Source organism: Talpa europaea (assembly GCF_964194135.1).
Source record: "Talpa europaea genome assembly, chromosome: 12".
In the NCBI taxonomy this organism is placed as follows: domain Eukaryota; kingdom Metazoa; phylum Chordata; class Mammalia; order Eulipotyphla; family Talpidae; genus Talpa; species Talpa europaea.
In genome coordinates, this window is record NC_140079.1 from 101,238,953 (window position 1) to 101,264,208 (window position 25,256).

At 63.1% G+C, this 25,256-nt stretch overlaps 1 protein-coding gene across 3 annotated transcripts in view; it reads left to right on the forward strand.

Moving 5' to 3' along the window:
* Positions 1-25,256, forward strand: part of SRL (sarcalumenin) — a gene marked incomplete at both ends in the record, with an annotated part of 61,948 nt that overhangs the window by 34,453 nt on the left and 2,239 nt on the right. Inside the window, 5 exons of one of the 3 annotated variants that reach the window (XM_084250671.1) lie at positions 3,626-3,686; positions 20,932-21,033; positions 21,758-21,853; positions 24,110-24,226; positions 24,899-25,132. In XM_084250671.1, the coding sequence (XP_084106797.1) occupies positions 3,626-3,686; positions 20,932-21,033; positions 21,758-21,853; positions 24,110-24,226; positions 24,899-25,132 (610 nt within the window). Of the gene's footprint in view, positions 1-3,625; positions 3,687-20,931; positions 21,034-21,757; positions 21,854-24,109; positions 24,227-24,898; positions 25,133-25,256 lie in introns of those variants that run through there. The other 2 variants (XM_084250672.1, XM_084250673.1) reach the window with 2 other exon arrangements.

Sequence of the window (25,256 nt, forward strand, 5' to 3'; positions counted from 1 at the left end):
GCTGTCTCTGATCTTCACATGGGCCATTTCCAGGTGAAAGTCTGAGCAGAATCCTTCCTCCTCGGGGATCTCACTCTGAAGGCCTTCTACTGATTGGACAAGACCCACCCACTATGAGGGGGATCTACTTAACTCAAGTCCACTGACTTACATGTTCATCACACCTCTGAAATAACCTGCACAGCAACAGCTGAGGTTTGACCAAACAGCTGACACTAGAGATGGCCCATCTGACACATAAAATGAACACTCACTAAGAGTCTGAGATCAGGTCTTGAAAATTAATCATCGCAACTTGTAACTCGTCAGCTTTTTTTTTTTTAAAGATTTATTTTATTTATTTATGCATACAAGAACTGGGACGTAGACCAGAGGTGTGGCGGTGAGAGGGTTCACGAGAGACAGAGTGGGGAGCAGAACAGGCAGACTGACTGAAATACACTGCTGAGGGGGCAGCAGGGAGACAGGAGAGGTCTGCTGCGCCATGTGGGTCCCTCCCTGGCTGGGGGTCGAACTTGTGCTGCAGGGGCCATAGATAGCTTCATTGTGCTGAGACTTAACCTCCTGGGCCACCAAGGAGGCCCACTTGTCAGTTCTTGCCAAACTGAAATTAGATTCATTGTCTCCCCAATTAAAACCCAAGAACACTTGGGCTTCCCCTGGTGGTGCAGGTGGTTGAGCCGCTCACTGTGAAGCTGTCTGCAGCAACTGCAGCACCAGTTAGATCCCAGCCCTCCAGCGAGGGTCCAACATGGGACGGCAGACCTCTCCTGTCACACCAGCTGCTCCCCTCAGCTGTGTATTTCGTCAGTCTGCCTGTTCTGTTGCCCACTCTGTCTTTGGTGAATCCTCTCACCCTCCCACACATCTGGCCTGTACCCCAGTTCTTGTGTAAAATAAATCAATAAATCTTTTTTTTTAAAAGATTTATTTATTTATGCATATAAGAGCTGGGGTACAGGTCAGAGATGTGGGGGTGAGAGGATTCACCAGAGGGGAACAGACAGTGGGGAACAGAACAGGCAGACTGACCGGAGTACACTGCTGAGGGGAGCAGCGGGTGAGGCAGGAGAGGTCTGCTGCGCCATCTGGGTTGCTCCCCGGTGGGCTGGGGATTGAACTCGTGCTGCAGAGGCTGCAGATTGCTCCATAGTGCGGTGCCCAACTCCTTGCGCCACCAGGGAGGCCCAAATAAATAAATATTTAAAAAAAACCCCAAAACCCAAGAACACTTAAAAAAAATTGAGTCTGATAAAATTTGTATGGAAATGCAAGGGGGCTAGAAAGATCAACAGTTTGAAAAAGGTCAAGTTGGAGAACTCACACTACAGTAGCCCTCACACTACAGGCTCTCCCAACTTCTAGGAGGTCTTTTGGCGTGGCATTGGCAAAGAGGGAGGCACACTAGGCCTCCTCGGTAGTGCAGCGGGTTGAGCGCAGTGCTGTGAAGCTGTCCGCAGCCTCTGCAGCATGCGTTCGATTCACTGCCAGCCTTGGAGATACCCACACTGGTGGCAGACCTTTCCTGTCTCGCCCGCTGCTCCCCTCAGCAGTGTATTTTGGTCAATCTGCCTGTTCTGTTCCCCGCTCTGTCTCTGGTGCATCCTCTCACCCTTCTGCACCTCTGGCCTATACCCTGATTCTTGGATAAAATAAATAAATCTTAAAAAAAAAAAGCAGAGCAGTGGGGTAGACTATCTAGAAATAGTTTCACATGTGGAGGTCAATTGATTTAAAAAAAAAAAAAAAAAAGCGCACCAGCAGGTCAGTGGGGAAAGGGCAGCCCTTGAGCGGACCGTGCTGGAACAACTGGATCTCCAGATGTAACAATCTAAACTTTGGCCCCTGTCTTGCCATATATTAAAAAATATCCCCCAAAAATATAAATGTGAAAGTTCATATTACTGCATTTCTAGAAGGAAACAGGAAAAAACTTTGTGACCATGGTTTAGGCAGAATTCTTAGATATAACACCAAACCACAGACTGAAAAGTTGGACTTGACAAAGATGAATAATTTCTGTTATTTGGAAGACACTTCAATGAATGAAAAGATAAACCACAGGTGGGGAGAAAACACTGATCAGATGTCTGATAAAGGGGTCACATCCATCATATGTAAAGAGCACTCAAAACTCAACTGAATTTGAATAGGTGGGTGAGAGGATTTGCATGGGTGGGTCTCCAAAGACATACCCTGCAAGCCGAAGAAAAATGTGCATGAAAACATGCTTCATGTCTTCAGAACCTTAGCAAAGTGCAAATTAAAGCTATGATGATACATCTCTACTCACAAGAAGGACTAAAACGAGAGACTGACTATAACAAGTGTTGCCAGGACATGGAAGAACTGGGGGTGGGAAGGCAAAAATGATACAGTGGTCTCAGAAATGTATAAATAAACACCACTGTATACCCGGCCAATCTGCTCCGAGGTGTATACCCAAGAGGAGGGAAATTGTACGTCCATAAATGAAATTGTGGCCTGACTGGCAATAACTGAGCTCTAGGTGAACCAATAATGTTGTGGTCCATCCACAGATGGACTTGCTCTTGGAATAAGAAGGAAGGAATTAAACTCATCCTGAGAAATCTCAAAATAATTGTGCTGAGAGAAGGAAGCTAAATGCAGTGGAGCACCTGTGGTGTGACTCCCTTTATATCAAAATCCAAAAACTCCAAGTAATGTGTCCTCACAGAGCTGACCAGTGGTTCTCCAGGGTAGGGTAGGAGGGGGTACTAGAAAGGGACTTGAGGAAAATTTGGGGTGAGGGATCTGTTCATTATCTTGATGGCTTTTCCATGCATGTGTCAAATCCTATCAAATGTGCACTTTGAGTGTGTGTTATTTGTGGCATGTCCATGGCAGTTTAGTGCAAGCACGAGAGGGGGGTCTTAGGAGCTTCTTCCAGTGACTCCTTCCGGGTCCTCCGGCCCGCCTGGCCCGCTCAGCCTGACTTGGCCTCAGGGACCAGCTCTTGGCTCTCGCAGGCCCTTGGGACACCTGCGTTAAGTGACGTGTTGCAGAGGCGGTGGAGGTTCTGGGCCCCTGTGCTCTGTCCTCCACCCCTACTGCCCCTCCCAGCATGGTGGGGAACCCCCAGCACCCCCCTTGCCCCTCCTGTCAGCATTCCGTCTCCTTCAGAGGCCCGGGCCCTTCGACACCCATCTCGAGGTCACCCTTGTGGCTTTACCCTTGACCTCGGGGAGGTCAGTGACTGTCACAGGATCGCTTCCTCTTTGCCCTCCAACTCCCTGGTTCCAAAAACCCTGGCAGGCGTGTCAAGGTCATTGACTTTAGATCAAGTTAGTGCAAATTCTGCAAACACTTGGGTCCTGACTCCTAGACTTGCCGCCAGGGTCTCCCCCCAACTCCTGCCGGGTGACCCGTGTCACATGACCCCTGGGCTGCCGGCGGGCATGTCTGTCAGAGCCCTGCCCCCCGCCCCCTGGCAGCTGGCACCGCCGGGCTGAGCCTGAGCGAGCCTCCGCGCAGCCGCCCAGGGTCTCCTGCTTCCCCATCAAGTCCGCCCAGTTGCCCCAGTGACTGGTGACCCCGCCCCCGCCCCGCGCCTGTCGCCCTATAAATAGAGGCGAGGAGCAGCTGGGCTCCCTTGGCAGTCACCATGAGGGCACTGGTCCTGCTCTGCTGCTTCGTGGCGTCGCTCCTGCTCCCGGCACAAGCAGGTACGACCCGCGCCCGGGGCGGGCCGTGGGCCGGTCGGGGTGGGCGCCGGCGGCGGGTGCAGGACGAGACCCCCGTGGCTGCTGGGGCCGGCGGCAAGGCCAGCCTTCGCTCCCGCCGGGGCTCGCCGGCTCTCCATCCTCCTGTGCTCTGGGCCCGGGCAAAAGAAGGAGCTGTGGAGCGAGCCCGAGAGCCGCCGGGCCCGGGAGTGGGAGCAGTGAGCCGGGATGAGTGGGTGGGCGGGCGCGGGGCCTGCGCCGGCCGGGGTCTGGAGGGAAGGCCCGGCGTAGATGCGGGCAGAGGCCCCGCGGCACGACGACGGGCAAGAGACCCCGGTCCCGGAGCGGAGGGCCCCAAGGTCCTTCAGCTGACCTCCCCCGGGAGGCTCTAATGGAGACCGGGGCGTGGGTGACCGAGGACAGGGGGATGCAGCGGGCACAGCTGGGGTCTTGGGGGAGCGGTGGGGTAGACTCGGGCTCTCCCGGGCACGGCATTGGAGCCGGAGTTGGGGATCGGGCTGGAAAGCCAACGGAGCGGGGCGTCCAGAGGAGGAAGGGGCGGCGCGGGCGTGGCCAGGCCTCCGGGCGCCTCGGTCTTCCTCGGGCACCTGCACTTGGTTGGCCGGGCGGCCGCTCGGGTTACAGCCGCGGGTTATTTATAGGCCGGGGAGGGGACCCAGAGTTTTTGCCACCTCTCTTTTTCCTGACACTCCTGAGGCTGGTTCCCCTTGGAGATGCTTCGGGGGTGTTCTGGGGGCCCCCAGGAATCTGGGGCTCCCCCTTGTCTCTTCATGACTCGTCAGTCTTTGTCTGCACAGGAGGCCACGGGGGCTGGTCCCGGCCTCTCGGAGCTTTGAGGTTCCGCCTCTGGAGAAGAAGGGGCTGCGGCCGCACCCTGGCCGAGAGTGGGCGGCGGCAGGTGCAGCTGGTGCGCCCCAAGGGCCCAGGGGCCAGGCAGGGCTCAGCCTCCCACTGCCGCTGGGCCCTGCCCTTGTCTGCCCTTGAGTTAATTTGGGCTCCGCGGGGCCTCAGCGGCTGGAGCGGCGAGGATTCCAAGCGGCTGTCAGGTGGCTAAGTATGGAAACAGCGAGTAACTGGATCCTGAGCCCCGCTGGTCGCCCTCTCCCCTCACGCCCCTCCCCTGCTCCTGCCCAGCCCCAGCTGCCTCCTCACTGCTTCCACACCGCGTGGCCCAGGGCCTGGGCGCTGCCGGCCTTTTAGGGACATCCCTTATCTTTTCTCCCCACAAGGGGACTGGATATCTGGAATGTTCCACGGGCCTCGCTGGGGGATACCGCCTCGGGCAGCAGGCGGCGGGCGCTGGGTGCAGCTCTTGCCCTCCTGGACTCCTGCGAGGCCCCTGGCTTCCAAGGAGGGGGGAGTGTGGGCATCGGGAGAGGCTCCTCCCTCCTGGCCCCTGCTGGGCAGGCTCGGCCGGGGGGCTGGTAGCCACTCAGCGGCGGCCTCGAGGACCGCTTCCGCCCGCTCTGCTCGCTGCCCGGGTCAGCCACGGCGGCCCCCGGTGATGGCCCTTCCCGGGGGTTGGCTTTCCCTTTGCTCAGCCTCCTTGTCGTCCAGGCGAGGGCGTGAGAGCCAGAGGAGTGGACAGCCGGGTTCAAGGTCCGCGGTGCCGGATGGCCAACGTGCCCAGCCCACCTGGGCGCTCCTGCCCTGCCGCAGCCCCTCTGACAGGGCCCCGCACCTGAGACTGCTCTTCGGCCGGGCGTGGCGGGGGGCAGCTCCCCCCGGGACGCAGGGCTTTGATTCTTTGACCCCTCGGAGAGTCAAGGGGGGTGAGAAAATGCCTCTTTGGGTTTGAGCTGCAGGTATCTGTTAGGCAGAATGGACATGGTTGCCGCCGTCGCTTTTTCACGCAGAGATGAGGTCATGGGGCTTCTGCGCCCCCAGACCCGCAGGCCTCTCTGTCCCCCGCTCTGGTGCCTGCTGGGGCTAGCCTGCCCTTCTGTGGAAGATGACTTGGTGACCCCAGAAGCTGCTCCCCTGCAGCCCCCTCCTCACCCACCCAGACAGCTTCATTCCAGAAAGAGGCCAGGGGCCATCCTCCACCCCAGGGAGGCTGTGAGCTCAGGGGTGGTGGGGCGAGAACACACTCCAGCCTCCTGCCACGGCTGTGTCCCCAGCACGCTACCCTCTCCCTTACGTGTCGCTGGAGGAACCGCGGGGAGCCCCACCGAGCGCCGTGTGGGATCTTCGAGGGGCTAACCCCACTTTGTTCTTGGAGCCCCCCCAACGCATTGCTTGGCAGCACTGGAAACTGGTTGTGCCCATGTCGGTGTGACACAGAGGGCGTGCTGGCCATGCAGGTCAGGGCTGGAATTCAGGGTCTCTGGGAGGCACACACTGTCCCTCAGGAGGTCCAGCTGCGGCCAGGGGCACCCACCAGCTGCCGGGCTCACCTGGGTGTGGCGGGAAGGCGTGGGCTTGGGAGGGGGACACTGTCTTTCCTCTTGAGCTGGTGTGGGGCCAGGCCCCAAAGGGGTGGGGCATGGGCCTCTGCAGGGGGTGGGGGGCTGGCACACCCCCAGTCCAGATCCAGAGCCAGCCATTCAAACATGCCGGGGGCACAGGCGCCTTGAACACCTCCCCGCGTTCCGCCCTTCAGTAAGCACCTGGCTGGGGTGCTGGGGGCTTGTGGTGGGCAGCCGGTTCTAGAGCTGGGCCCCACCTGGGGCAGGCGACCGCACACCAGTGTCCTCAGGGAGGTGCGAGAGAGGAGGCTGGGCAGCCAGGGGACAGGGCAAGAGACCCAAGGACTGGTGAGCGCAGGGCCCTCAGGAGGACGAGGGTGCGCAGAGCCCCGGGGGGCCTTCGGGATGACCTGGAAGGCTGGCTCGGTTTGGGTCCTGTGGATGTGAGTGTCAGTGGGGCGTTTGGGTGGAGGTGTTCTGTGAGAGGGGCTGGAACTGTGGATGGGTCAGGTCTGGGGACCCGGCCACGAGGGTCCTTGGGGCGAGGTTCGAGAGGGCTGGGAGAGAGGCGGGACTGGAGGGGGTCCTTGAGGACTCTGGATTGGGGCAGGAGAAGATGGCGGCGACCCAGAGGCCCGGAGCAGGTGCTGCCTCCGAGGCGGCCCGGCGTGTGCTGGGAGATGCTGAGGCAGCTGAGCTTGGCCCAGGAGCTCCGCGGCCTCCTCGGACGGCAGGCCCCCGAGATGCGCGTCTGGGAGGGACGACGCCCAGTGACAGGGGGCACTTTGCAGAGAGAGTTTAACACCAGAGACTCTGTTTGGGGGGCTGTGGGGGGGAGGGGTTCGTGTGGGGCGGGAAAGAGTGAGAGACACAAGGCGCCAGAAAGTGGCTGAGACGCCAGATACTCGAGGCCTTGGGAACAGGGCTGGGGGTGTCTGGGGGCGGGCACTGGGGAGGGAAGGGCCCAGGCTGGTTCCCCGAGGAGCCTGTGAGCCGCCTGAGCCTGGACGGGGCTGGGGCAAACCCCAGGCTGGGAGCCCAGGCTGAGAGCTGCGCCCCTTGCTATTGGCGAGCAGCCCCCACCAGCCCCCCACTGCAGGGAGGCTGACCCCCCCTCAGGAAGGGCTGGCTCAGCAGGCCTCTGGGTCCGCTTGGGGGGCATGTGGCCGAGTGTCCCGCTGGATACCCCGTTCTCCTTCCTAGTGGGTGGGGGTCAGCCCGGCTCAGGTCTCCCACCCGGCTTTTCCTGGCTGTGAGGCTTCCGCCCTTCTGATGCCCATTGATGGGGTTCCTTGTGGGTGAGGGGGATAAACAAGAGAAGCCAGTGGATTGGCTGGCTTCGTGTTCCCTGGGGCCCCCCTCTGGGAGGCCCGTCCCTCAAGACCCTTCACCGGCCCTCTCAGGGGCCTTGTAGACTTGGGGGCCACGGGTCTGTTTTCAGAGGCACCCGCCCCAATGGGCTCCTATATACTTCCTCCTGGGGGTCCCCTCCTGCTGGTCCTGTCTCCCTCTTGGGCAGCTCATTCCAGTGGAGGGTCATAGGTCAGGCTGTCGCTCTCCCAAGTCACCTTTTGTTTAAAAAGCGTCCATTTTTAGCTAAAAGAATGGATCCCCAATGTGGAATGTCCCTTCGCTTGGGCGGGCAAGGTCTCGCCCGGGGTTCTTAGTCGCAGCGTCGAGGCCTAAGTCGGCCCCTGGTGCTGCAGACCATGGGCAGAGCTGGGCAGGAGGCTTCTCAGCCTGGGCCTGAGCGGGTGAGTGGGGGCGGGAGAGCGGGGGGCGGGCGGGCTGGGGCCAGGCCCCAGCCCCTCTGCTGGCCCCCAGCCTGCTGTCCTCAGCAGGAGGTTAATAGGACAGGTCGGACCAGGCTGCGCTTCTGGAGGCAGCTGTCTGGGAGTCCCGGCCTTCCAGGCTCCGGCCTCGTCCCTCTCCGGTCTCTGCTTCTGTTTGGAGTCAAGGTCCCAGCGCCCCTCCGCCTGCCCTGTGTCACCTCGTCCTCCCTGAGAGAGGGTGCCGGCCCAAGCTTTCTGCAGTGGGGGCGGCCCCGTCTCAGGGCAGGGGTGTGGGGGGCAGTCGCAGCGCCTGCCTCTTCAAATGCCTGCCTCGTGAGGTCAGCCATCCACGCCCCCAGCCAGGGCGGAGGGGAGGGGGCCGCTGGCACCACCCGAGGGTGTGCCCGGGGCCAGTTCTGAGGCCTGATGTCCCCGGGCAGCTGCTCCCGGTGCTATCCCCCGCCTGTCTTTCTGGGGTCATGTGATGGAGACTGCAGCGGGGTACACCGTGGTGCTGTCCAGCTCCAAATCAGGGCCTGGAGGGTTGGGGGGCTGTGCCGGCCAGCAGGCCCCTCATTGCTGGGGTGTCGGAGATGAGAAGAGGCTCCTCCGGCCCTTGGGGGGCCTGTCCCTTTCCACCCGGTCCTCTCACCTCCGGGGGCTGGAGGGCAGGGTTGCGGCTGAGCAGCCCCCAGGCGAGGGGAGGACTCGGCACTGGGTCCTGACTGGGAGACCTGTCTGCCCTGCCTGGGAGCCCACCCTCTGCTGGGGAGGGCAGGGTGGGCCGCGGGCGGGAGGGGAGCGTCTGATCCGCGCCCCCACGAGGCTGCCACCAGATGTGGACGTGGCGGGACCTGGGGGAGGGCAGACCAGCTCCTGTGGCGGGGCCTCTCTGGAGGCCCGGCCCCCAGCCTCGCCACACCGGTTGGGCCCTTCTGAGCTGGGGTGAGGTCCAGGCAGGAAGGGGCCGTGGCTCTGCCCGGGGAGCCGACCTTCTCTGGAGGGACGACATACCTTGAAAAAAATGTCCCCAGCACCCCAGGTGGCGGCCCTGGTTGGAGTTCAGAGGAGAGCTGGGAAGGTCGCCTCACGGCTTGGGGGGCGGGCGTGGAGTAGGGGTCCTTCCTGGAATGGGCTCCAGGCTCAGGGCTGCGGGCTGTTTTGCTGGCTGACCGTCCACCACCTGTGCTTGGCTCGTGCTGAACTCAAGAGCAAGCAGGTGGGGGTAGAAGGGGGGAGTCCAGAGCCTGGTGGGGAGGCTCAGGGCGTCGTGCAGGCAGCAGCAGGATGAGACCGGCTCTGGCTGGAAGGTGGGCCTCTCATTTGGGGGTGGTTAGGCCCCCCGATGGGTGGGGTCTTCGCAGAGGGCCTTGGTCTTGGAGCCAAGTGACTCCTCCTAGGCCCAGGCAGGCAGCAGCCTGTTCCTGACTCCGGCCCCTCCCCCCTCCTCCCTCGCAGATATTTTTGGATCCTTCTGCAGCGGGGACTTCATTCTGGGCTCAAACAGGTGCAGGCAAAGTCTGGCCTGGAGTTCTGAGCCCGCAGGAAGTGGGTTGCTCCCGGAGCCTGGCCCAGAGCTGAGCCAGGGGAGAGCCCTGGGGTTTGGGAGCCCCTCCCTCCCTCCCTGCCCTGTGGGTCGCTGCCAGAACAGCGGCCCCTGGTCTTCCTCCAACTGGCCATTCGGTTAGGACCTCGGCCAGCCCAGTTGTCTCCCCTAGAATTTTCCCTAGATGGCAATAGGTGAAGACTTGACCACGCTGGTGCTTGATCACCCCCCCAACCTAGCTCCGGGCTTCCCCCCGGGCCCCCCACCCCTTGCACACCTGGCTCTAGACTGCCCCCCTCGTCCCCCCCACGCACACCTGGCTCCAGGCTGCCCCTGGTCCTGTCCCCCCATGCACACTTGGCTCTAGGCTGGCCCCTCTCACCCCTTGCACACCTGGCTCCAGGCTGCCCCCCCCACCTCTCCAAGGTCACCAGGGAGCCACCCCCTGTGGTCCTGCGGTTTTTCTGTTTCCTCCTGCCTGTGCTCAGGAGATGAAGGCGCCAGGAACGGCAGCTGGGCCGGGGAGGGGTCTGGGTGAGCTTGGGGACAGGCGGGGACAGCAGTGGACTTCGGCGGCCCGTCCCCCTCTCCCTCCTGTCTTCCTGCCTCACCGTCCTCCCTGAGTCCGCAGTTGGGCTGCGGCCTCTCCTCCCAGGCCCACTGCCTGCACCCCCATCTCCCGAGGGCTCCTGGAGCGGAGCGGAGCACCGGGGAGTCCAGGACAGCAAGCTCTGCCGCTGGCATCGGCTTGTCACCAAGCCCCTGCGGGGTCCGCGCCTGTCCCTTTGCCCGGGAAAGGGTTGTCCTTCCTGCCCCGTGGCCAGCGCGGGCTGTGCGCGCCGGAGACAAAGCCGTGGCTTTCGGAGGCTCGAAATGTGTTTTGCCGTCAGATGCTCTTTAACAGGAAAGGCTCCGCCGCCCGGGGTCCTGTGCCTGGCCGGCGGCCACCGGCGGCCTCTGGCGTCCCGAGACTCGCCAGGAGGGCTCGGGCCGCAGATCCGCCCTGCTCTGGACTCCGGCCGCCTTGGGGTTCTCTGTCCTGGGAGAGCTCACAGGCCCGGAGGGCGCCCTGCTCGGGACGCTGGGGAGCCCTATGAGGCCGACATCATCAGGGGCTAAGTCAGTCGCTGGGTGGTGCAGGGCAGGGGGAGGCCCCGGGGCTCCCAGAGGGTGTGGGGGCAGGACAGGGCCCAGCTGGCGGGCGCGCCCCCAGCAGGGAGGGGGTGGTGGGGAGATTGCTAGCTCCATGTGGGTTCCTGCCTGAGTTTTTGTGGCGGCCGTAACCGAGGACCCTGAACGCAGGGCTTAAAACAGGAGACACCCTCGCTCCCGGGTCAGCAGGGGCCCAGGGTGACGTCAAGGAGGGTCACGCTCCTCTGGAGGCCCTGGGGATGGCCCTTCCTGGCCCTCGCCCCTTGCGGCTTCTGGAGGCTCTGTGGCCGATAGAGGCCCCCCTCCGGTCTCTGCGTCCTTTGTGAGGAGGCCGGCCCTGGACGGCCTCCCCTGAACTAGGTATATTGGCTAACACCTTGTGTCCAAAGCTCCGGGAGGATGAGTTTTGGGGGGACCCTGTGCAGCCATCTGGGCCCAGACTGAAACAGTTGCTAAGCCTGACAGCGTGGCCCCTGCCCCTTCCCTGGGGTGGTCTTCTGCTGGGCACCTGCTTCCTTGGCTGCCCTCCAGCCCCATGCCTGGGGTTGCCCCAAGAGGGAGCTCGGCTCACAGCCCTTGGCAGGTGCGGAGCTGACTGGGTGATGTTGGGGACGGGGTCAGGTGTTGCACGAACAGTGGCCGTGAACGTGGGAGGTGAGGCCCAGCCAGCGGTGGACCTTGGGCCTGGCCTCTGGGCCTGCGCCCAGCAGAACGGGAGGCGAGCAGCTAGGGGAGCACGACCCACCCCCACGAGCCTTCCTGAGCTTGGGGTAGACCCTCTCCGCTGGCACGGCAGGCGGCGTCTTGGCATGGCTGCCTGCACCCTCCTCACTGCAGCAGGCATCCCCACACCAGGGGGTGTCTCCTGGTGGAACTAGAGGCCCCCAGCCCAGAGGTGGGGGTGTCAGGCAGCTCTGGAAGCTGGGCCAGGGGCTCTCTCGCACGCCATGGTTTGTTGGGTTCTGGAGGAAAGCGGGGCTGGGGGAAGCCAGGGTCTGCTGGCCTTTCCAGAAATGCTCTCCCAGCCCTGTGGGGTGTGCACAGAGGGGTCCCAGAGGCCCGGCCTGCAGGGGGCAGGACCCGCTGCTCACCGAGAAGGCCTGACCCTGTGTCTAGGCCACTGGGGATAAAGACCGGAGCAAGTCGCTCCTGGGGGAGACATGAGATTTCTGGAATGTTCCACCATCAAGTGGCCCGGGGCGTCCAGCTGCTCCAGCAAGTCACGCTGGCTGCTTCCGGCGGGGAGGGGGAGAAAGAGCCCCAAGCAGACAGGCCTCCCTTGCCAGCGCGGCTCTGTGCGGAGCTGGTTCCGTGGCACTTAGGACCTTGGCCCTTGCACAGCAGCTTTGCTCTTCCAGGAAACTGCCAGGAGTCTAGCTGACTCTGGAAGCTTTCGAATCTCATCTGGGGGCGTGGGGGCAGGAATTCACATCTGTGTTTTGCGGTGGCGTGTGAGGAACAGCCCACGCCACTCTGGGGACCGAGATGCCCACGGCGGAGCTCAGCTCTCCTGACGGCAGGCAGGGCCCCCTGACCCGGGCCATGTGGCGAGGGAAGCCCAGAGCCGTGGTCCTGGCCCAGGCTGGGGAAGGGGCCCGCTCCCCAAGCTTGAGAATCAGGCTTCCTCCGCCTCCCTGGGTCAGGGGTGAGCTGGGTCTGGGCTCCGCGTCCCCTCCACCTGCCAAGCCGCGACGGCCCCACCTGGACCCATCTCGGGGACCATGGTGGGGCTGTCCCTGCCTGGTGCCCCAGAGTTAAACCTTTGCTCCCCAGTGGGCACCTCCAGATCCCAGGGAGCTTGCATTTCCTTGTGGGGGCCGTGGGGGCGGCGAGCCAGCTGCCTCCGTCTGTCTCAGGGCGGGCTCGCCTCCCCTCCCCTCCCTTCAGCAACTGAGCCATGCGGAGGGTTGGGGTTTCTGTTCTGCTGCTCAGGGGCATCTGAGTCCCCCTCCCGCGCCCTCGGGGAGCTGTGGGCTGTGGGGCTGTGGCCTTTTCCTCTGCCCCTCCCATGCTGAGACTTCATGGGGGGGTGGGCTTGTTTGGTGAATTCTCTGGACTTTATTTATTTATTTATTTATTTATTTATTTTATAGAGGCATGTTTTATTTATTTATTTGTTTGTTTGTTTTGTTTATACATGCACTGGGTACAGTCAGAAGCGCGGGAGGGTGAGAGAATTCACCAGAGCCAGAGGGGAGAGCAGAGCAGACAAACTGATGAAGGACACTGCTGAGGGGAGCAGCGGGCGGCAGGAGAGGTCTGCGCGCCAGGCGGGACCCTCCTCCGGTGGCTGGGGAGCAGCCGGGGATCGAACCGGCGCCGCAGAGGCCGCGGGCAGCTTCGCAACCCAGCGCTCAACCGCTGCGCCACCGGGGAGGCCCTTCTCTGGACTTTATAAAAATAATTGTCTTGAAGTCTTGAACTGTCCTTTTTAAGGGAGGAGGAAGAGGGTTGGTTAAGAAGTCGCGGTCCTTCTGAGGCCAACTCACCCCCTCAGTCACGGGTGTGGTGTGTGTGGTGGGGTGTGTGTGTGGTGGGGGGTTTGTGTGTGTGGTGTCTGTAGTGTGTGTGGGGGTCTCGTGTGTGGGGTGTGTGTGTGGGGGTGTGTTTGGTGTGTGTGTAGTGTGTGGTGGGGTGTGTGTGTGGGGTGTGTTTGGTGTGTGTGTAGTGTGTGGTGGGGTGTGTGTGTGTGGGGTGTGTTTGGTGTGTGTGTAGTGTGTGTGTGGGGGGTGTGTGGGGTCTCGTGAGATCGTGGGGTGTGTGGGGTGGTGAGAGGCTGGGCTGGGGAGCTCTCCAGCCGGGAGCCGTGGAGAGCCGGGATCCAGAACTGTTGTAGAGCAACCCCGATACAAAACGGGGTGCCTGACTGTGGGTCCTCACCCGCGCGCTTAAAAGGACTTATCAATGCTCTACTGCAGGCACACGTGAAAGGTTAATAAAAGGTTTATTTACAAGGGAAGGGGAAATGAGGAAATATACAGCTCTGGGAGAAAAGCGGGAGACAAAGTTTTAAATGAGTCCTACCCGATCCGCCGATCTGGAACCCCAAAATGGCGCTCTGAGAGCTGGCCGCCAGCCAGGAGCGGTGAAGCCGGGAGGCGAGCGATCGCGAGCCAGAGAGCCCTAGGCCCACGTGTTTGGTTTTTTATATCCAACCTGGCTGCCCAACTCCACCCTCAGGTCCCAGCCACCCTCCCCTTGGTGGTGATGGGATTTGTCTTCCCCAATGTCCTGATGGTTTTAGTCTGGAGTGGGGGTGGAGTCCACAAAGCCTGTATGGGATTAACTCAGGACATCACTTCCCCCTAACAGAACCAGTGGCTGCTGACTGGCTTAAAGCGCCTGCGGCCTTAGGACAGTCACTTGTGGGCATTTTGGGATCCTGATCCGCAAACTCAAACTGGCTGGTCTGTGAGGAGGACCCTGGAGCCCCAGGTCCCTGGCTGTCTGAGAGGCACGGCTGTCATCGTATCCTGTGCCCTGGGTGAACCACTTGGGCCTAGAGTCCAGCCAGGGACAAGCTGTCCTGGTGGGATTAGCCTCGACTTTAGGTGCCTGGTCAGGAGGCCAAGAACCTTCCGAGAATGGCTCCCTCGTTCCCTACCCCGCCCCCCGGCCCCCTTGTCTGAGGGGATGAGGGAAAGACCCACAGAGGGTGAGCGAGCGCGTCTGGGGTCCTGGGAGGGCGGGCAGCCCCCTGCTCTGGCTGCCACCTCCCTTCTAGGGCGCCGTGGGCACCGGCATCTGCAAAGCTGTGGGGAGGCTTCCTTCCAGGAATGAAGAGACAAGCAGTAAACATGCACCCCGCGGCAGAAGAGGCCCTGGCTGCGTGCCCCTTGGGAGTGCTCAGGCAAGCTCTCGAACTGGGGGTCAGTCTGCCCGCTCAGGCGCCTTGAACCCTGAGATCTGATGGTCTGGGCTGGTGCGGCTGGGACCTGGCAGGGTGGCTCTGGTTCTGAGCCACGTTCTCGAGAGCTGGTGTTGGTTACAGTCACCAGTGGAACCCCCACTTCACCCCGAGCCACCCCGGCACTGGGGCCTCTGTGCTGGGCCAGCGTGGCGTGTGTCGGGGCGCCCTCCGGGGAGCAGGGCTTTGCTGCAGGTTGAGTTCTAGCCAGTCTGGAACGGCTTGTCGAGAAGACGACTCTGCTCCCTCGTTTCAAGAGAGGCTCAGGACCCTCGCCCCCCGCCGTGGAGGACTGCCCCAGGAGGACAGCAAGGGTGGCGCCAGCCTGGAGGGCGCCGCGTGTGCGTGAGGCCACCAGCAGGGCCACAGAGGCTGCGAGAGGGCACAGGTCACCGGAGGAAGCAGTTGAGAGGCCAGAGGAGTTGCTGGGAAGGGGCTGGTCGTGCCCCTCCCTGCTCAGGCGCTGGGCCGGCCAGAGGGTGCAGGGCCTCGTCCCTCCTCTCCCCAGGCCTTCCATGGGCCCCAGCACTCAGTGGGCCGTGGTTTGCAAACTGCGAGGGCGGAGCAGAACTCTAGGCGGAGGCCAGGGGCTCTGTCCAACCCGCCTCTGACCTTGGGCTGCCTCCAGAGCTCCTGGCCGAGCCGCCTCTGGACTCCCTGAGGCCCCTGGCAACGCCAGGGTCTGAGTCCATGCAGAAAGTGCTTTGGGATGAGTCAGGAGCTGGGAGAGAAAGCGGGTGTTTGCCAGTGGTTGGTTGAGGAGGGAGAGGCCGACACCTGAAGACAGACGAGGGAGGGCATGTGGAGAGACCGGAGCTGGCCTAGGCCATGTCCTGCCTGGCCTGGGAGTGGGGCTGGAGCAGGGACCTTCCCACAGCCTCCAGCTGAATGGGGCTGCGGCTCATCTCCCTGCTGTGAGGACCGGGCCAGCACAGGCAGGAAGGAGCTCCTGCCAGGGGTAGGCCAAGATTCCTCTCAGGGGGCTCAGCTGCCCGGTGTCCTGGGTCCTCTGGGCTGTGCCTCATCCTCCAGGGGCCGCCAGGGGGCTTCAGCAACATGCTGGGGAGGGCGAGGGAGGGAGAGGCCTGGATGTGACCACAGAATTGAACTGAGGCTCTAGAAGCCTCTGACTCCCCCGGCGGAGGCCGGGGCCAGGGGCACAGCTGCTTCCTGGGACCCAATAACACAGTTTGTTTTACTGAGAGACTTTCTAACAGAGAAGTTATTTTTAGCTCAGAAAGGAAGGTCACAGGGCAGAAACCATGATCCTTGATCTTTTCCTCCAAATCGCTGAGCAGGAGGCCAGAAGCCAGAAAAACCAGAGGAGGGTCTGGACGTACATGCAGCTACACACAGGAACACACTTATTTCCTGCCAGGGCCCAGGAGTGGGAATCCCCCATCTACTAGATCCCCAGCTCCTCATCCCCGGCTCCTGATTCCCCCTCACCCCCACCAGCTACAGAGGGGGTCTCGTGAATGTCAGAGATACGTCAAGTTCAGACCAGAGTGTGGCCTGATGGTCATCATCTTCACCATCACCGCCACCGCATCACCACCCCATCACCCCCACCCCATCCCCCCACCACCCCATCACCACCACTACCCCCTTCACCACCACCCCCATCACCCCCACCCCATCACCACTATCAACAGCAGTGGAAGGGTCTGGAAAGGCTGGAATCCCGAGGAGAAGCGGAGACCACGGCTGTCCCAAGGTCAAATGACCAGCCCTGGGTGATCCTTCCAACTTGGGAGCCCGGCAGGCACAGAAGGGGGAGGGATGTGGTGGAAGTTTGCAGGTCGGATTTATTTGCCTTCACAGAGGCTTTGGCTGGACCTTAGAATCCCCCCAAATGTTCACTGTTGAGGTCCTGATGCCGGGGCTACACCCTGGGGAGAATCGAGCAGCACCTCTGAGCGGGGGAGGGGAGCAAGACCAGGTGAGCCCCAGAGGCTGGAGGCGGTTTGATGAGGGGTGCAGGCAGCGCCTCTCCAACAGGGCATCTTGTTAAAGTGCAGATTCCGGCTGAGAGGGCCTGGCTGGCCCCGGCTTGCTCCTTTATCAAGCTCCCGGGACACACCAGGGCTGCCACCGGCCCGAGTACACTGCGTGGCGTGGGTGTAGATGCTGCAGGGGCCAGCGCTGCCCCGGCAGCTCCGAGGCCAGCAGCCCCAGCCTGTTGCTGGGGGATGTTGAATGAGGCTCCGTCCCGAGGCCAGTCCCCGTCTCAGCAGTGGGGGTAAGAGCAAGCCTTGGCTTCTAGAAGCAAGTGTGCCGGAGCAGGCTCCGCCCGGTCGTCGGCCGGCGGTTCGTGTGCCCGGCACTGGAGCGGGAGGCGGGACTGAAGGAAAGTGACCTGTCGGCCCTGCTGGCAGCGCACACGTCTCTAAAGCTGCCCAGGGGTGCCCGGCTCCTCCGCCGAACTTCGGGATGAGTTTTCTCCAGAGGCTGGAAGGTATCGGGACGCAGGCAAAGGAATCGGGGCTCTGGGAGGACAGCTGGAAAGCGTAGCCCCCAGCTGCCATGAGGGTCCAGGCCCCTGTGTACCCGGGTCTCCTGTGACTCGGGCGGGTTGCCCAGCCCTGGGGACACGGAGGACTACGTCTCATGACAGGACGCGTTCTTATAACACAGGAGCCAGGACCTGCCCAGAGGGAGGGTACAGGCAGGGAAGCGAGAGGGGACTGTGAGAAGGGGTTCCCGGCGCTCCCCTAAACACACTGGCCTGGAAGTTCAGGCCAGGAGTGGGTTGTCATGGGTTCCGGTCACCACCAGCCCCCTGGCATCCGGGACAGGTCAGAGGCCCCGAGACTGTGATGTGGGAGGTCAGGGGCAGGGGAAGGGCTGGGGTGTCCTGGCAGCAGATGCGCAAGCACCTGCACTCCCGGCCTCCTGAGTGGGCTGGCAGGTGGCCTCTGCGGGGGCTAAAGAGAACGTATTTGCTGCTGGTCCCTGGAGGCCTCCCCAGCTTCCAGGTGGTGAGGAGAGTGGGCGCCCCAGGCAGGAGCGGCAGCCCAAGGTGTCGCCGCTCTTGGGGGAGGCAGAGCTGGGACCAGGCGGTGGCCTGAGAGTCGGGGCTGCTGCCTGCCAGAGAGAGGCGGGTCAAGCGGGTCCCGGACTGTCTCTGCCACCCCAGAGCAGGGCACCTACGGCCCCCTTGACCCCACGAGCCTGCAGGGTGCCCCCCGGCCTCCTCTGCCTGCCGACCCCAGCCTTGGAGTGGGCAAGGATAGGCCCAGTCCTCTCTCTCTCTCTCTTTTTTTTTAAGGATTTATTTATTTATTTGTACAAGCACTGGGCACAGTCAGAAGCGCGGGAGGGTGAGAGAATTCACCAGAGCCAGAGCGGGGAGCAGAGCAGGCAGAAGGACCGAAGGACACTGCTGAGGGGAGCAGCGGGCGGCAGGAGAGGTCCGCGCGCCATGTGGGACCCTCCTCCGGTGGCCGGGGAGCAGCCGGGGATCGAACCGGCGCCGCTGAGGCCGCGGGCAGCTTCGCAACCCAGCGCTCAACCGCTGCGCCACCGAGGAGGCCCCCCAGTCCTCTCTCTTGACCCCATATTCCAACTAAATGAACCCCTTGGCAGAGTCCAGGCCCCCGCCCCGTGCTCCTGCTCTGCCCTCCTGGTGCCCTCAGCTCTTCTGGTAAAGCTCTCGGCCCTTAGAAGGGGATCCCCGGGAAGGGGTTGGCTAAGGCCACCGGGAAGCCCAGGCCCCGCCCGCTCCGGGTGTCTCCGCCCCCTCAGCCGTGTCCCTTCTAATCCAAGGCAGCGAGGCCAGCAAATGCCTGCCCATTCGGGGACGGAATTGGATGTGACTTAATAAGGTTGAGAGCCGCCAGTAATCCCCTAAGTACTTTGCCGTGCAACCCAAGCCTATCTGGCCCGCAGACACCTGTTTTCGCCCCTGCGCTGATAGCCGCACACGAGCCCGCTGGTGATGACTCTAGGAACTGACAAGGGCTGGAGCGGGCCCGCGTCTGTGCTGGCTTGGCAGGACCGCCTGGCGCGCCTGGCTGCACGTGCCCGGCCCCAAGGTGGAGGAAGGACTCGGGGCCCTCGGCCAAGTTTCCAGCCCTCCGCCGCCGGCAGGACCCGGGGAGCTGTGCGGGGCCCGGGTCTCCCTCAGGGATGCGCGCGGGGCCTAGCTGCCCAGCCCCGCCGTCGCGCCGGGTGCCCAGAAGACGGGCGTAGGCGGCCCACTCCCAGGACGGGAGCTGGGTTGAGTTAGACTCTTTTGAGAAGCACAGCCGGTGCCAGCCCCGTGAACTGACCACTCGTGTTCTGACCATTTAGAACTGCAAGTTGCTGCTGCGGGTGGCACAGAAGATGTTGGCAATTTGCTGGAGAGTCATTTCTCCGCTGGAGACGCCAGTCTAGAGGAGAAGGAGCGGGGACTCTATGCAGAGGCCACCCCTCGAGACCAGCCCCTGCCCCTCCACTACCCGGATGGCAGGGAGGCCGAGAGCCTGGCGGAGACCACCCCGGGGGCCCCTGCCGCCCCCGCCGCCCCTGGCGCGGACCCCGAAGCCAGCCTCGCCAATGCCTCGGCCTCGGAGTCGGGTGTCCCCGGGAGCCCCGCGGGGTCCGGGGCGGAAGAGGAGGGACCGCCGGGGGTGAGCACCCTTCCTCCAGAAGGAGAGGGGGGCGCCCGGGAAGAGCGGAGGTCAGAACTCAGTGCTGGGGCGGCCCCCTTGGAAGAAGGGCCTGGGCTTGGGCTGCCCACGGAGGGCACTGCCAGCGGAGCGGCCGCAGAGGCTGAAGGACCGGCTGGGAGCGGCGTGGCGCCTGCAGAAGGTGAGGCGACCCTAGGCCGGGGGCCTGAGCAGGAAGCAGCAGCGGCGAGCGCGGAGCCTGGAGCCGAGGGGGCTTCTGCCGGCGTGGCGGTGGAGGGGGCCCGTGCCCCCAAGACAGGGGCCGGCGAGGGCAGCCCGGGGCCTGGTCAGGAGCCAGAAGTGACTGTCGGGGTCGGAGACGTGGACACAGAAGCCAGGGGGCAGGCTGAGGCCCCGGGGGAGCCCAGCTCTAGCGCAGCCCCGGAGGCCAGCGTGGAGACAGAGACGGGGGGCACCCAGGAGGACCCCGCCACAGAGGGCCCAACACCAGGGACGCCTGGGGAGGATCGGGACGCAGACTCCTCTGAAGAAGAGGGTGGCGGCCGCAGCGGAAGCGAGGAAGGAGTTCCGTCCCAAGAGGACTCCGAAGAGGACAGTGGGGGCGGGGCGAGTTCAGAGGAAGCAGTGGGGGAGCCCTCTCAGGAGGCTGGGGAGCTCTCACTGGATGCCAAGGAAACTGGGGAACCCTCACTGGACGTGGGGGAGCTCTCTCAGGAAGCTGGGGAGCCCTCACCGGAAGCCAAGGAAACTGGGGAACCCTCACCGGAAGTGGGAGAACCCTCACTGGAGGCCTTGGAGCCCCAGGAAACAGCAGGAAGTGTGAGCGCCAGGAACCAGGGGGCCCAGCCGAGCTCAGAGGAGCAGAAGCCAGGCCCCGGGGCGGACGGGCCTGCGGCGGGGCCTCGGGGTAGGGCATCCCGAGTTTCCCCTGTGCCGAGCTGAGAAGCAGGCACAGCACCAAAGTCTCTCTGTGGGGGACGGGCAGGGCCAGGGTGGGGCAGGGAGCCCCAGCTGGCCCGGGTTTGGGATGGCGGCCCTGACCCAGGAGCCTGGCCCATGGGGCACCCCGGCTGCTCACCAGCCGCCATCTGAAGGACAAGGGCCGCAGGCCTTGAGGCCCTGCAGGCGGGGGGGATGGTGGGGTGGGGGTGGGGAACCCCCCAGGCGGGATGGGCTGCGACCCGGTCAGAGGGTGATAGAAGACCTCTGGGGGCAGGGGCAGGGAAGTGGGTGGGGGACAGTGGAGGAGGGGGTCCTGCTAGGCCCCGCCACCCCACCCCGGCCGTGGCTTAGACCAGGGCTGGGGGGACTGGGGTTAATGTTCACTCTCCCGCTGGCCAACCGCAGGCGTCCCGCAGATTTAGTTTCCATCCTTGGCATCAGGTACTTGCGGCCTCCACGAAGGGGAGGGACCAAGTCCTTCCCCAGCCCTGCCCACCCCCTCCAGCTCACAGGTGGCCCCTTGGGAGTTTCTGTCACCCCCACGCCCCCTCATCCCCGCTAAGACTTCACAGGGAGTTTCCTTGGCTCTCATAGCTTCTGGAACGTTCCTCCTGTGCCCCCATCACCATCTGTGATCATTACACTCCTTGCAAGACTGTTTCCCCTCGAGACTAGGGAAGCGAGGGCGGGGCTGGGTCTGCTTTGGGCACGCAGAGTCCTGCCAGGCGACGCGTTTGTCGGGGATCCAAGGGGCCACGTGTGGCACTTAAGAGCAGCGAGTTGGGCCTTCAGGGCCCGTCCTGGAGCCAGAGCTCTCCCTCCCGGCTGGTCTTCCGAGGGGCTCCTGGCCCTGCGCTGACCCTGCTGCCTGCTTCTCTCCCCAGAAGAGGCGGAGGATGTGAGCGAGGAGGCCCCGCTGCGGGACCGCTCCCACATCGAGACGACGCTGATGCTGACCGAGGACAAGCCGGCCGACGACTACTCGGGTGAGCGGGGCTGGCGCGGGAGGGCAGCAGGGCCTCCGGAGCAGGTGCAGGCGGGCTCGGGAGCGGGGTGGGGGGCCGGCCCCTGGGAGGGGAGTCTTGCAGATGGGGCGCGGCTGGGGGCTCTGGGTTGGCAGGGAGGCAGAGGGTAGCGAGAGGAGGGCAGAGGCGGTGGCCCGGGGCCGTGCAGCCCAGGGTGGCCCCCGCTGGGGGCAGCAGGGCGGCGCAAGGGCCGCCCACACTGCCAGGAGATCCGCAGAGGCCGTTCTCGGCCCCTGCGACCCCATCCTGGATCATGGCAGCCCACGGCTCTCGGGGAGGCTTCCCGTTTCCTCCCAGTCAAGGAACTAGCGAAGCTGGGATCCTGGGGTCCCAGTGCAGGGGTCGGGGAGGCATCTGGTGGCCCGAGCCCCTTGTGCCTGATGCCCTGTGGGCTCCCTGCCTGACCCCGGTGTCAGGCTCTTCCAGAAAGACACTTGGGGTGTTGGGACCGGCAGGTGGAGTTGGGGGGCAGAGAAGGGGAGAGGGGCGCTCATCTGCTCTCAGAGAACCCCAGTTCGCGGCCCTCTGAAAGGCTCCAAGAGAAGCTGCAGGGGGATTTTGGGTTTAGACACGTCTGGGGGTGGGGTGTGAAGCGACAGCACAGCCCCAGGCAGGCCGAGCGGCCCGGGAGGGTGGGCGCACCCGCGAGGCACCCTGGCCGCCTGACCTGTCCCCGGCCCCCCAGCGGTGCTGCAGCGGCTCCGGAAGATCTACCACTCGTCCATCAAGCCCCTGGAGCAGTCGTACAAGTACAACGAGCTGCGGCAGCACGAGATCACAGGTACGGCTCGCGGGGGGCTGCACCCCCGTCCTGCCAGCCCCCGCTGCCCCCAGGGTCCCGGGGCTCCGAGCTGGTGGGCACCAGGCCCGTGCAGCTGGGCTCTCAGAGGGTGAGGCCTGCCACGCCACCCGCCGGGCCGTGCGGAGAGGCCCGTTTCCAGGCGGGGCCGCGCAGGGGTTGCGGGGCGCGTGTCCTTCGAGAGCGTTTCTGTGTGCGGGAGCCTCTGGCTGCCACGGCGCTGCCCCCGACCCTGGGGCTGGAGCCCGCTCCCGGCGGCGCCTCGGGTCGTGGCCAAGGCCTCAGAGGCCCGATTCCTCCCTCCTCCTCATCGCTGCCCCCGCCCCGGCTTCTCTCGGGTCTGGATTCTCTCCAACTTTGACTTTCAAAATAATGCAAACAAGGCCCGCTGGCTGCGCGGGCGGAGGCCCCACCAGACACCGGAGAGGAAAACTCCTTCTTGGTTTCTGCTGCTCTGACTTCCCGCTGCCGGGGCGCCGTGTTTCTCGGCCTCTGCGGGGACCCCCAGGCACGTCTGGGGCTGCATTCACGGGTGCGTGCCGCCCCCCACCCCCCACCCCCGGCAAGTCTGTCTGTGGAAGCCAGACCCGGCACTGCGCGCTCTGCGGGTGCTGGCCGAGCGGAGGGCTCCCGCTCCCGCAGCTGCTGGTTTGGAACGTCCTTGGTCTTCGGAACCTTCACAGGGATCTTCCTGTTGCTTGTTGATCTCGAGAGGCCCTGGCTGGCCGTGGGGGCGAGGCGCGGTGGGGCCCGTGTTATTCCTGCCTGACAGACAGGACCCGGTGCCCCAGAAAGGCTGGGCTGCAGGCGCAGGGCTGGGAGCGGGCCCTGCTGGGTCACTGCCGTGCTGCTGTTCCCCCGCCCCCCCCAAGCCTCCAGCACTGGAGCCTCTCCCGCTTCACAGGGGTGCCAGACATTGGGGTGAGGCCTTTGTCTCCCCATCCTCCACCTCTCCTTCCTCACAGGTGCCCCCCCAGAGTGGTGCTCTGGAGAGAGGTCTTCCGGGTGCTGCTCCCCCTTTTGGGCCTGGCTCCCGGGACCGCATGTCCCCAGTGCCCCGGATGCCTGTCCCTTGGGGAAGCTGCCCCTGTCCCCTCTGTCCTGCGTCCCTTCATGGCTCTCGATTTTGAACCAAGAAATTAAGGAAACTACAAACTACTTTTAAACATGAAGGAAAAGACAGGAGTGTCCACTGTTTGGAGACCCCTGCCAGGCCAGGGACACAAGTGCTCCAGTCTCGAGGTGCAGGTGACACTGTGTTCGGGGAGTGACTGCAGCCCATGGTCCAGTCCGCTTGCCCTCCCCTCCCACCTGCTTTTCTCTTCTGCACCCCAAGTGGAGTGGCCCGGGACAGGGTGTCTCCCCGATGTTGCACAGAGGGCCAGGAATTGCTGGGTCCATGCTTGGCCTTGAATGTGAGCCAATTTGCCATGGACTTTAGAGGCTAATATTGGAGACTGGCCCTGGAGCCCAGGGCTGGATGGAGCCCGAGGCAGGCATGTGGGAGACACCGCTGAGGGGGAGGAGCTGGGGCTGCCAGGCCTGGGTGTAGACTGTCCAAGGTTGAAGAAGCCTCTCGTGTGTCCTTTTTTCTGGCTTCAAGCCAGAGAGCAGAGCTTTAACCTCTCCCCACATGGCAGCTCTCTCCTTTTCTTTTTCTAAGATTTATTTATTTTTTAAGATTAATTAATTAATTAATTTATGCATACAAGAGCTGGGGTACAGGCCAGAGGTACAGGGGATGAAAGGATTCACCAGAGACAGAGTGGGGAGCAGAACAGGCAGATCTACTGAAATCCACTGCTGAGGGGAGCAGTGGGGAGACAGGAGAGGTCGGCTGCTCTGTGTTGGTCACCTCCCTGGCCGGGGATGGAACTTGTGAGGCAGAGGCTAGGGTAGCTTGATAGGTCGTATCTTAACCCCTTGTGCCACCAGGGAGGCCCCCTCCTCCCTTTCTTTATGAACTATTCTCCCCTAGATCTAACCTGAGTTGCTGGTGTTGCCTTCACTTACTCCCTCCTCTAGTGCTGCTACCAAGGGCCTGGGCAGAGCCAGAGTGGCGTCTCCTGGTGCTCAGACATGGCACCAACTTGTAGCTGATGGCACCTGCTTTCCCGGCCCCTGGGGGTTCCACGACCCCGTTAGTGGGACCTTCTGGGGTGCAGCGTGAAGGGTGCTGTCCTCCCACAGTAAGACTCCAACGAGTTCACTTCCGTTTCTAATTCCTGCTGCCCACAGATGGGGAGATCACTTCCAAGCCAATGGTGCTGTTCTTGGGACCGTGGAGTGTCGGCAAATCCACCATGATCAACTACCTCCTCGGGCTGGAAAACACGCGCTACCAGCTCTACACAGGTAACCAGGTTTCCTTGTGTGCCTGTTGGTGTTTCAGTGTCTCGCGGGCAGCACTCCGGATCAGAACACGCCTGTGCTCCCCTCTAATCGTCAACACTCCGTGCCAGACGACAGGCTGCACCCGGCTCGTGCCCCGTTGTCCACAACCGCCAGGCGCCGGGGCCAGCTCTGCTGGTGGGTGGGTAAGCCAAGTCTGGCCCAGCCGCACAGGGGATTATCATTCAGCCTTGAAGAAGAAGGGGGTTCTGATCCAGGCTACGGCAAGGACCCACGTCAAAGGCAGGATGCTCCTGGGATCAGCCAGGGTCAGGACAAACACTGTCTGGCTGCACCCTGCGAGGACTCCGGGCTTGGCGAGTTCATAGAGGCAGAGTAGACGGTGGGTGCTGGGGCGGGGGGATCAAGCTACGATGAGGACAGATGAGGAAGATGAAAATGTTCTGGGGATGGCCACGCAGTAACGTGACGTTCGTTCACGCCAATGTCCACTTGAATTCGGTCCATCTTATGTTATGTGTATTTTGGCACAATCAAAAAAAAAAAAGCCATCAGCTCAGCCATCACGGTGTCCTCTGGTCCCTGCTATGCCCCCTACCCAACACCCTGCTTGCCTCGACCCTGCGGCCAGTCTCTTCCCAGAGACAGCCATGTGCCCACCGAGCTGTCCCGCAGGTGCCGAGCCCACCACGTCCGAGTTCACGGTGCTCATGCACGGGCCCAAGCTCAAGACCATTGAGGGCATCGTCATGGCCGCGGACAGCGCCCGCTCCTTCTCGCCCCTTGAGAAGTTCGGCCAGAATTTCCTGGAGAAGCTGATTGGCATTGAGGTTCCCCACAAGCTCCTGGAGCGGGTCACCTTCGTGGACACTCCGGGTATCATCGAGAACCGCAAGCAGCAGGAGAGGGGTGAGTGGGCATCCTGAGCAGCCTGAGCTGGCTGCTCCACCGCGGGCGTAGGCGGGGCCGAGGAGACGAGGCCAGCCTCATCCAAGGTGCTTCTTTCCTTCCAGCACCTTCTCTGGTCACTGGG